This window comes from Oryzias melastigma, linkage group LG14 (genome assembly GCF_002922805.2).
Source record: "Oryzias melastigma strain HK-1 linkage group LG14, ASM292280v2, whole genome shotgun sequence".
Classification (NCBI taxonomy): domain Eukaryota; kingdom Metazoa; phylum Chordata; class Actinopteri; order Beloniformes; family Adrianichthyidae; genus Oryzias; species Oryzias melastigma.
Genome location: NC_050525.1, coordinates 2627115 through 2638381, shown reverse-complemented (window position 1 = coordinate 2638381; position 11267 = coordinate 2627115). Strand labels below are relative to the sequence as shown.

Here is an 11267-nt window from a genome sequence, read left to right as displayed (position 1 = left end):
TATTCAGCTTGGAAAGCTCTCCAGAGGTCTCCTGGGCCCCTCCCCGGGGAGGTGTTACAAGCATGTCCCTTCAGGCTGAAGTTCCAGAGAAAAGCCTGTCTGAAAGATTGTCTCCAGTGAGCTCAGGGTCCCCCAACAGATCTTAGACTGCTGCCCCTGCAGATGAGCAGGAAAACAGGGATGAATCCTGTTAAAATATGCATAGTGTGCACCTTGATTAACAAATGCCATCATTACATTTTGAAAGTTCCTTTGGGTTCCTCATGGTTGAAAAACCAGAAAAGTCTGTAGAAGAAAAGAGGAGAAATGAAGGATGGAGGGGGAAAACGCAAAACAAACAGACCTTTTCAACAAAAACATTTACTACACACAAAAGACAGTGACTGTTTTAGTAATCGAAACCAGTTTGTGATAACAGACCTATCACTGGGGTGTCATCCAAGAACAACAAATACTAATAAATGGACATGAATGTACTCCATTTTAAGTCACCAGTTCATGCTTTCTTTGATTCTTCCAAGTGATTTGATTAATAGTAACTTTTTTCAGCTGCTAAGTGAAGATTCATTTAATTAACCCTGTAACACCAGAGCTCCAGTGTTTGTGTTCTTTAATTTATTGTAACTTTTTAATTGCGAACACGATCATCATAATTCCAGCAGATTCTGAAGATTTGTCCCTGTCACAATATGGGTTATTTAATATAATCCCCTTTTGTATTTTATTCTAAACTTTACTAATACTGATTATATTTGAATCCTTTTTCTTTTTTTTCTTTTTGTTGGATCGAACGGAAAAGAAGAAGAGGGAGGTTGGGGGGGCTTAAGGGCAGAAAAACAAGGTGAAAAGGAGGGAGTTTTGAAATAGTAGAAGATGGGGGTAACATAAAACAACCAGGTATACGTAAATAGCAGTCTGGAATGGGTGGGGCCTGTCTACACACTCAGTAGTTACAAACACACCTGTTGGTTGAGATAGTCTCCACATTTAAACTAGTCTAAATGTACACAATGTAACAGCAGCTCACACGCTCCATCATACAAACCCATTCAGATAAAGACTTTCATTCTATCACACAAACGGTTAGTGCTAAGGTGAGCTGACACCTGTGCTCAGGTGAGTGTTTATGTTTCACTGAGGTGGATGGTGATGGAATGTACTCAGGGGGAGAGCGCCCGGCCACCCCCGCGCCAAGACCCCCCGCCAGAGCAGCAGCTGGGACCCCCCAACACCCACCATGGGGCTGCGGGGGAAACCCTCCAGCCGGGCAATCCCGCCAAGAATCCAGACCAGGGCACGCGGCACCGCCGCAGAGGCCCCCCACGCCAGAGAGAGGGAAGACACAGGAATACACAGAGAGTGCAGGCCCCAGCCCAGTCAGAAGGGCAGGCCCCCCACCGCGCCAGGAGGGCCAAGGGGAGACGTGGAGAGCCCCCCCACCACCCAGGTGTATCAAGCATCCTGGCGCCTCACCCCAGGTACGAGCCAGGACCCCCAAGAGAGACCCACCCCCACACTCCAGACAACCATCCGCCCCCACCCAGAAGAGGAACACCCAAGAGAAGCGGGGGTCCCGGAAGAGTGTTGTAAACAAGGCCTGACCAGGCTCACCCACTGATGGAGTTTTGGAGAGTTTCAGTTCTGGAGAACAATTGCCAGAACCACAGAGACCGGGACACCCCCAGGCTCCGATGTAGTTTGATCACTCAACTTGATCACCCAAGAGACAAGACCACCTTCTGGATCAATTCATTACTTCCCTCCATGTCTGCATTTCACCTTATATTGACCTCATGAATTCAAACAATTCCTAATGTTTTGTAAAGGGAACTGAAGGAATCAAGAACACAAGTGAGAACCAGAACTCCAGTGAAGAGGAGCCACCAAGATGTACCATCAGCCAACGAGGCTAGGAGATAGAAACAAACCAAAATGGTCTAAAATCGAATTAAAACATGTATAAATGACTTAAAAAAGATACTTTTGTCATCCAAAATGTTAAAACCTTTAGACTATGCTTGCATTCAAATAAAAAAAGGAAACAAAGAAACGCTAAACAAAAGGAAAACACAAACAACACATGGATAATGGAACAGGAACCACTATCATGGCATGTGAAAACTGCAGACCATTTTGGAGAAAAGAATTGTGCTATAAGGTCTAACCTTTTACGTGAATGTTATTATCTCCCCAATCGACCACCAGCATTGTTCTTACCTGAGGAAACACTGGAGAGTTTTGTTCTGGTTGATGCAAAGATGCTTGGACGAGTCTTTTTCAAAGTTAATCCAACGACCTGCCTTTTAGATCCCATTCCCACGTCCCTTTTAAAAACATCCTATGGATTCTTTGAGTCGGAGCTTTTAAGGATTGTTAACTGCTCTCTTCAGTCGGGTGTCTTCACCTCTGCATTTAAAACAGCAGTGGTGAGGCCCCTTCTGAAGAAGAGCAGTTTAGATCCAAAAGTTTTAGATAATTACAGACCTGTATCCAACCTACCTTTTTTAGGCAAAATTATTGAAGAAATAGTTTTTAAATCAACTACATGACTTCTTGAATGAGAAAAATATTTTAGGAAAAATTAAATCTGGTTTTAAGACAACCCATTGTACTGAGACAGCCCTTTTAAAAATTGTAACTGATCTTAGAATCAATTTTGACTCACAGAAGGTTATTGTGTTGGTGCTACTCGACCTTAGTGCTGCATTTGATACAATAGATCACCTAATTTTACTCCAACGACGTCAGAGTCTTGTGGGCCTCTCAGGTACCGTTCTTAAGTGGTTTTATTCCTATCTTAGAGACCGCAAATTTTTTGTCAACATGGATGCATGGTCCTCAAGAATCCGTAAAATAAGCTGTGGGTTCCCCAAGGGTCCATTTTAGGTCCATTACCTTTTAATCTATACATGCTGCCTCTTGGGGATGTCATCAGGAGACACGGCGTTGACTTTCACAGCTACGCTGATGATACTCAGCTTTACATCACCGTGTCTCCTGATGACCTTGAACCTTTAAATACTCTTTTAAATTGTATTTTAGATATAAAGTCATGGATGGCAGAGAACTTCCTTCAGCTCAACCAGGACAAAACAGAAGTTTTAATCATCGGTCCTGAAGACAAGAGAGAATTTTACCTCATCTTCAGAATTTTAAACCTTCTCACTGTGTGAGAAACCTGGGCGTACTTTTTGACTCTGTGATGGCTGCCTACGCTGCCACACCATCAGGGCAGTAACCTGCACCAAACACTCACCTGTACACACCTTTAGATATATTTTATCTCAATTACAAGACACACATTTGTTTTTGTTTAAAATATAAATGTAATGACACAATTTAGGCCCTGCGACGGACTGGCGACCTGTCCAGGGTGAACCCCGCCTTCGCCCATCAGTAGCCGGGATAGGCTCCGGCACCCCCGCGACCCCGACAGGGAAGAAGCGGTCAGGAAAATGGATGGATGGATGGACAATTTAAGCTTTATTTCAATTTTCTTTCATTAATTTAATCTTGTTTTTTGAGTAACCGGTGCTGTGGGGCCTATTGCTGCTGCTGCCGCCGCCACTGCCGCCACCGCTGCTGCTGGTGCTGCTGCTGGCGCTGCTGCAGATACCATGTCAGGCCTGACACAAAGAAAGCATGCCAGCTAGCAGAGGCCTTATATGCAGCAGGACACTAATTGGACTGAACCACTGCCCCGGGGGAGGAGAAAATCTTTTTGTGTTAAACATTGATCCAGTTTACATTCTACTTTATGTCTATTAGTTTTACTATTTTGTTATGTTAGTTTACTTTAGGATGGACAAGTTAATTTTGTGTTTGCTGTATTCCTGTTGTCTTCGTCTTTTTTAGTTCCCCCTTGTGTGTCTAGTTGGTCTGATCAGCCACTATATATGTTCCCTTGTGTTTCCAATTAAATAGGTCGCAGCAAATATGATGCCGAAAGGCAGGTGTTATTTATGCGAGTCAGTGATTCAGGAATCTCTACATTTTAATTTATGAGTTATCATACCATTATGTGTTCAGAATATAGCTGTAAGGTGTGCTGTCCTTCACTTTCTTCGTCAGACTGGACTGTTTTTCAGATTTGATCTAGTTTAGTTTTTTTTTTTTTTTCTTAATCTGAGGGTGGCAGCATTGCACTCGTTGGTGTATAGCCTGCTGGAACGGCATTCGAAGAAGAATTAGTGAGGTCAGTTTAAGTTTGTTGGTCTGTCTGTTCAGTTGGTTGATTTGTCCTCCTATTTAAAGCTTCAGTTACTTTGACCTCTTTTAAGGGCCCATTTTTGTTGACTGAGTTATTTTTTTTAAATAAATATATTTTTGGCTGTCCTTGCCTTTACTGCATGGTCCACCACAGACTCTGAGCTGAATTTTATTCCTCACATTAAAAATGTGGTCAAGACAGGATTTTATCATCTCAAAAACATTGCCAGAGTCCGCCCAGTCCTCTCTCTTCCCAGCACAGAGGTGCTGATGCATGCTTTTATTTTTAGTCGTTTAGATTATTGTAATGCCCTGCTCTCTGGTTTACATAAGAAATCAATTCACAACTTACAATTACTTCAGAACTCAGCGGCAACAGTTCTGGCGAGGATCAGGGGGCGGGAGCACATCACTCCAATTTTAAAGTCATTGGCTACCTGTGCAATTCAGGATCAGTTTTAAGATTATCTTAATGATTTACAAAAGTCTTAATTGTCTTGGGCCTTCTTATCTTAGTGATTTTCTTTTATTGTATGAACTCTCGCGGACACTGATGTAGCATATCACCCCTGGAAACAACTGTGATAACCTGTCAACATTTGTTCTGAACATCCCAACTCAAGTGGAATGCCTTTTTCAGATAAAAGAGTCCCTCTCCCAGCAGGGGGGGGGCCATAAAGTGGGCTGAAACTCCTATCCCCCATTCCGATGTAAGTCATTAAACCAGCAGGACCCTGACTATTCAAATGCAGAATAGTCTGGCTCACGTCGGCCGTCAACTTCAAAGAATCTTGGTTCCAGGAGGCTGACCCCCTGGAGGGTGGAAGCCTTCCTGACAGACACTCTGAATCCTTTGTTTAAAAAATGTGACCCTGCATAACTTTTCTTATGTTTTAAAACACGGGACTTTTGTTCACTGGATCTTACATGTAAAACATCTCTCCACAGCTCCAAGAAATGTCCTAATATCGGTACATGTGTGTAATCAAACCTTTGTTCCTAGCAGAAGAAGATTCCACAACTATTTTGAGGTTAAAATCTTTGAATTAATCATTGTGTAACCGTCAAAGCCTAGAGAATTGCTTTTCTGTGTTTATGTGGACTTTGGGAAGCATTTTATGTGCCACATATAGGATTCACACACACATATAGGGTTTTACAAACTTTTTGATAACTTTGTTTGATAGAAACTCCTTTTGTGGTTAATTCAGCATTAAAGATTAAAACACACCCACAGACCAGAATAAGGTGACGCCCCTGAAATTTGCATAGACAGAGCTCATTGGGACATGCAAATTACCTCCAATCGTAAAACGCCTCAAATCCCCACGGATTGGGCGATTCTGGCCCTGCCTCCCAAATTCAAAACCCTCGCGCACAGGCCAGAGAGCTCTTGCACTCTTCTTCCCATTTTTCCTTGCTCCTGAAGGCTTCCCCCAGGCTCAACAACACGCCTCTAAGCTAACTGCTAAGCTAGAAGCCCGAACAAAGGAGCAGAACAGAAACATCTAAGTTCTTCTAGTCTTAAGATCACGTTTTTCTCGCGCGCTTTCTTCCTTTTCCACATTTTTGTCTCCCGTTTATTTTTAAGACTGATTCCAACTTTTTACCATTTTTTGATGCTTTTATTTTGAAACTGATTTTAATGCTAGACCAGTCGATAAGTTTCATTGTCCGGCCAGCTTTGCGACTTATACTTTTTGGTCACAAAACGGAATAGAGAAATCGTTCGACCACCCCAGAAGCTAAGTGACTGAACAGAGCAGAACCAGCAGAACCGCAGGTTCCCTTTCCTTCTACACCTGGCTGCAGATCTCGCCTCCACGGCCCGCCTGAACCATCCAGCTAGGAACGGGATTAACCACCCTTCCTGGCAGAGCAGATCCAGATCTCCAGACCGTTGGTGAGAAGTCGAACTTCGCTCATACAGTCAGCTGCTGGTGGTTAGAACAAAGATTAACTATTTTTGCAAGAGTAACATCTTTGCCCCGTTTTGAATTCCTCCTTTTAAGAATAGCTTATTCTCAGATCAGTAACACCACCCTTTTTATGCACAACACACACTTAATGCATCCACACATTTAGCTTTTTCCACCTCAATATTGTGTGTCTTTTCTTCTCATTTACCTATTTCTAGTTATTAGTTGAAGTTATATTCTGTGTTCCACACATGTTGATTGCTTTCCATGCTTTTACGTCCAGTATTTCTGCTTGTTTAACCTCATGTTATTCAATAAATATTAAAAGGACGTCGTTGTTTGATATCATTATTTTCTTCTTTGTGATAAAGTCCCTTCACAGGGTAAAGACACTCACGCTAAAATTGAAAGACTGATTAATTGATTACTTTATTGATTAGAAGTAGCGGCTAATCATTGATGAGTAATATTTTCCTTCATTATGAAGGTGGTGCCCCGAGGATAATTTTATTAAATTTCAGTTTAATAAAGTTTATATTTTTCAGCTAACTTTGGGATTGAATACTTCATATTCACCCCTTTTCATGCTACACTGAGGTCCTCCGACACTGGCCTTTTGGTTGTACCAAGGGTACGGACAGTGACTTACGGTGAGGCCTCGTTTCACCATTCGGTCCCCGTTTGTGGAATGGCCTTCCAGAGAACCTCAGGACCGCAGAGAAGTTGAGGTTTTTAAGAAGAGGCTTAAAACACATCTTTTTAACTTGGCTTTTAGATGATTCTATTATTTCCATTGTAGCCTAACACCAATTTTTTATCCTATTTATATGACATTTATTTATTTTTTATTGTTATTTTTTAATCATTATTCACCATTTTATATTAATCCTTTTAATAATTTTATTAGATTTTTACTTTTTTTTTTTATTTTTAAATATTCTTTTTTTTACTTTAACGTTTTAACACCAGTGTTTCCTCTAGGGATCCATTTTTAGGGTTTAGCTGTTTCTGGGGTTGGATTGTCACGGTGCTCACCTCGGCTGGGGCGGACGGGGCTCTGCCCCGTGGCTAAGTGCTGTGGGGTGTTACCCTTTGCGTTCTGGGCTGGGTGGGCGCTGTGGTGATGCCCTATGTGGGCTGCTGGCCCTGGATATGAATGGATCCCTACAATACTGTTTCTTTTATCGCGGTGCCAAGTCATATTTTGTTTATTACGTTTTTTGTTCCATGTTTTACTGTTTTCATATGAAGGATTGAGGTTCATGCCTAAGGGGATGGGGGGGTGGGGCTGGGTGGGTTTCTTGGGTGGGTGTTAGGATGATTAACTGCATATGTCAGGTGGGTGTTGGTATAATTAATGTATGTATATTGCTTGTTTCTTTGTGTCTTTTATATTTTTACATTTTTGTTCTTATTGTTTTTATGTGCAGCGCTTTGAGCTGCCTCAGGGAATGAAAAGAGCTTTATAAATAAAGGTTGATTTGATTGATCATGAGTAAACACATTAAATAAGGAATTTTGGGTGAAGCGGAGCAGAAATTAGGTTCATTTTATGAATGATAAAATATCAACCCATTTTCATTTTTACTATTATAACATCAAAAAGCAAATTAAGTTATAAACAATGACAATACGTTATTTATTCTTCTAAAGATCCAGAGAGATGAACATCCTAATCAAAAATATCTTAATCAGCTTTCTGTTGCTTGTGTCAGAAGTCTCTACAGCAGATCATTCAACCAATCCTGTTTAAAGTCACTCCTTCATCATCCTCTTCTTCAGCAAACAGGTGGATTTCACCTGCAGCCTGAAGGTCAACAGCAGCTGCGAGTCCACAACTTCTGATCCAACTAATCCATTATGAAAGTTATACTTACAATACAACCAGCTCAGTGGTCTTGTGGAGGAGTGTCCGACCTGACATTGGAAGGTTGTGGGTTCAAATCCCGGGGGTTAAACCACCAAATGGTTCCCGAGCGCGGCTGTGTCTACAGCTCACCGCTCCCCCAGGGGAGGAGTCAAAAGCGGAGAACAAATTTCACACACTTAGGTGTGTGACAAATAGTGGGACTTTAATAGTATATAAAAAGTACACTGCCTCACTTTTAGTAAAGACAAAGTGTATTTGCACAACAATGAAGAGTTAACACATGAGGACAGAACAGGTCAGCACTGATTGTCTGAAATGACCTTTTAACATTTGCACTTGACATATCCATCCAAATCTTGAAAAACTCTGTTAATCCTTTCATTTTTAAAGAAATGATTCTGTCCTTCAGAAGAAACTTCTTCTGGGACTTTGGACCCCTCTACACTCACACTGTGGCAAACGTAACCAGTTTTACGGAGTGTGACGTCAGACCTGAAGGACCTCCATCCAAACTTCCTGCACCTGTTCTCAATCTGAGAGTTTCATGAAAGTGGAAATGCTTCGGTGTATTGTAGTCAGACAGATGTAAAAACTTGTTTGGAACAAACTGAACATTTAACTTTAACAACTTTTTTTCCATCCAGAAAGAGAAGAGAAACGATTCATAGATTGTGTTCCTTTCAGGTGCTTCAGGCACAACTTTGCTCATTTGAACTGGACTGTTGATGTAAAACACTCATTTTCAAAAACAATGTGTGTTGTGAGACAAAGGAGTATTGTACATACTTTTTCTCCAGTCTGGACTTGTTTTTTAACTAACAGACCTTCAGGTTCCACTTGTGGAATCACTACAAAAGCAATAAAGAAAATCCATACCATCTATACACTGAAAATGTGCATTAATTTAAAGTTCATTTCTTATCATCATCTTTCTGACATGTGTTTGCTAAAGTATGTTCTTGTACTTGGAAACACAGGTGACCTGAAAGGTTTGACCTCAGTGATCAAAAACACAGGAAACCTGAAGAGAAATACAAAGCAAGGTTGACAATAAAAAGACCGACTAGAAAAGTCTTTTTTACTGTTCAAAAACATCATGCAATGACAAATCAAGACAAAGAACAACCAAATCAGGAATGGATTCTCCTGGCTTAAGGCCTCAATAACAAAAAAGTTTTTAAGGTAAATCCACCATTTCAGTGACTTTTTCCAACAAATTCCTGAATTCAACATCAAATAAAGTAGCAAACAAGTGGAAACATGTATAGGATTTAAAGAATTCAATTTTCTCTCTACTTCAGGGAATCGCTTGTGTCAAACTGGGGATCCGGTTCTAAACTGCATTAAAATCTCGGAGAGGAAAAGCAGAAAAGCTGGGCTGGGTTTTCGTTATGAGGTGTCCATGGAAGCCGATTCTGCAAGAAAAAAACAGACTGTTCTTTTTCACATTTTAGGATGAGCGTGTTTAAAATGAAAACATAGGGCAGTTTGAAGACCCACTCCAAAGAAAATGGTGTGTTTGGTGTTTTTAACATGTTCCACGCCAACAGCCCCGCCCAATATCTACAGAAACTATTTCCAAGAAATCACAGGGTTTTAGATTTGGGATAAAAAAATTGCATAATTACTAATATTAGGTATGCTGAAAATGTAGATTTGTATCTTTTTGTTTACTATGTCTGGCTTTAGTATTGTTTTGTTTTCCTCTCTCTTTTAAATAACGCTACACTTCTGCCTGCTCCCTTTCAAACATGTCTATTATTATTTTATGTTGCTGCTACTGTAATTATTACTACTATCCACTATATGTCCTGCATTGCCTGTTCTTTTACCATTAACATGTTTGACAAAAATCTTTAATGTATCAATAAAAATCCACTTTGAAAACAGATGAGAGGATGATCGGAGTGAGACTTTAAGAAGGTTAAAGAGAGTTGAGATTTGGGTTCTTGAAAGCTAGAAACATACGTGTTTCATTAAACAGGAAGGAATCCTGGTATTCCTTCATGTACTGGGAGGATCTGGCCTCATCCAGGAACAGAGAGTAAACTCGTTTGATGTCCTCCACCTGAACTTCTGTCCCCTGAAGGAGCAGAAAGCAAACACAGGGATTCAGTCTAAAACCTCCGCTGGAAGCCTCTTCGCATCTCTTCATATAATGGAGCTTACTTTGCGCTTGCGACACACCAGACCTGCCGTGCTGATCAGCTGGATGGCGTAGCGCAGCGACGTCTCCATGCCGATCCGAGTGAGCACCGCGTGAGCTTCCTCACTCAGCTCCACATCCTCCTCCTCACATCTAGAGCGCAGAGAAGTGGATGTTGGTGATGCTGAAAACAGGAGGAAGCAAATCCGCTTTCCTACCTGATCTTAAGAATCTGCCTGGTCTCTTTTTCAGTGTACGGGGATGTGGCGATGATGAGCAGCCGGTCCAGCAGGTCAATGGGGATCCCGTGAGGACTCTGATAGTTTGTGCCACGAATTCTGTGTTAACCCACAGAAAAAAACTAATGAAAGACTGTAAAATGATTTTTACATTTTTAACTGGTTTTGTTTGGAGAAAGGTTATTATCAAGTCCTCAAGAAGAAAAGCTGAAGTGAATCAGCAGACGGAACAGTACCGAGTGATGCCTCTGTTGGTGGCCATGATGAGAACAGGAGACAGGTCGCTCTCCAGGGCTCGGTTCAGGAAGGAGAAGCACTCCATATCCAGCATGTGCACCTCATCAATGAATAACACCTGGAACCGCACACATGCACACCCAGTTGCAGTGGGGCAATTAAGTATTCAGTCAGCCACCAATCATGCAAGTTCTCCCACTTAAAAAGATGAGAGAGGCCTGTACTTTACATCATAGATAAACCTCAACTATGAGAGACAGAATGAGAAAAAAAAAATCCAGAAAATCACATTGTCTGATTTTTAAAGACGTTTTTTGTAAATTATGGTGGGAAATAAGTATTTGGTCAATAACAAAAGTTAATATTAATATGTAGTTAAAAACCCTTTTGACAATAACAGCAGTCGAATATTTTCTGTTGCTGGTACTTTGGTCCATTCCTCCATCAGATCTCCTCTAGAGCAGTGATGTTTTGGTCCATTCCTCCATGCAGATCTCCTCTAGAGCAGAGATGTTTTGGTCCATTCCTCCATGCAGATCTCCTTTAGAGCAGTGATGTTCTGGTCCATTCCTCCATGCAGATCTCCTCTAGAGCAGTGATGTTTTGGTCCATTCCTCCATGCAGATCTCCTCTAGAGCAGTGATGTT

General features: G+C 41.3%; 1 protein-coding gene and 1 long non-coding RNA gene across 2 annotated transcripts in view; both read right to left on the bottom strand.

Moving 5' to 3' along the window:
* Positions 1-14: 14 nt before the first annotated feature.
* On the bottom strand, positions 15-1046 carry LOC112142401. Its single transcript, XR_002918588.2, has 3 exons — positions 421-1046; positions 238-285; positions 15-156 (listed from the first exon to the last, which is right to left on the bottom strand). It is a non-coding gene; the product is annotated as an uncharacterized LOC112142401 (long non-coding RNA).
* A 7181-nt stretch (positions 1047-8227) lies between these two features.
* The window catches only part of ruvbl2 (RuvB-like AAA ATPase 2), a 16357-nt gene continuing 13317 nt past the window's right edge, over positions 8228-11267 (bottom strand). The window contains exons 10-14 of the mRNA XM_024265723.2: positions 10620-10738; positions 10363-10482; positions 10168-10297; positions 9967-10081; positions 8228-9413 (exon numbers count right to left, since the gene is read on the bottom strand). Of these exons, the coding sequence (XP_024121491.1) occupies positions 9388-9413; positions 9967-10081; positions 10168-10297; positions 10363-10482; positions 10620-10738 (510 nt within the window). The 3' untranslated portion in view covers positions 8228-9387. The remainder of the gene's footprint in view (positions 9414-9966; positions 10082-10167; positions 10298-10362; positions 10483-10619; positions 10739-11267) is intronic.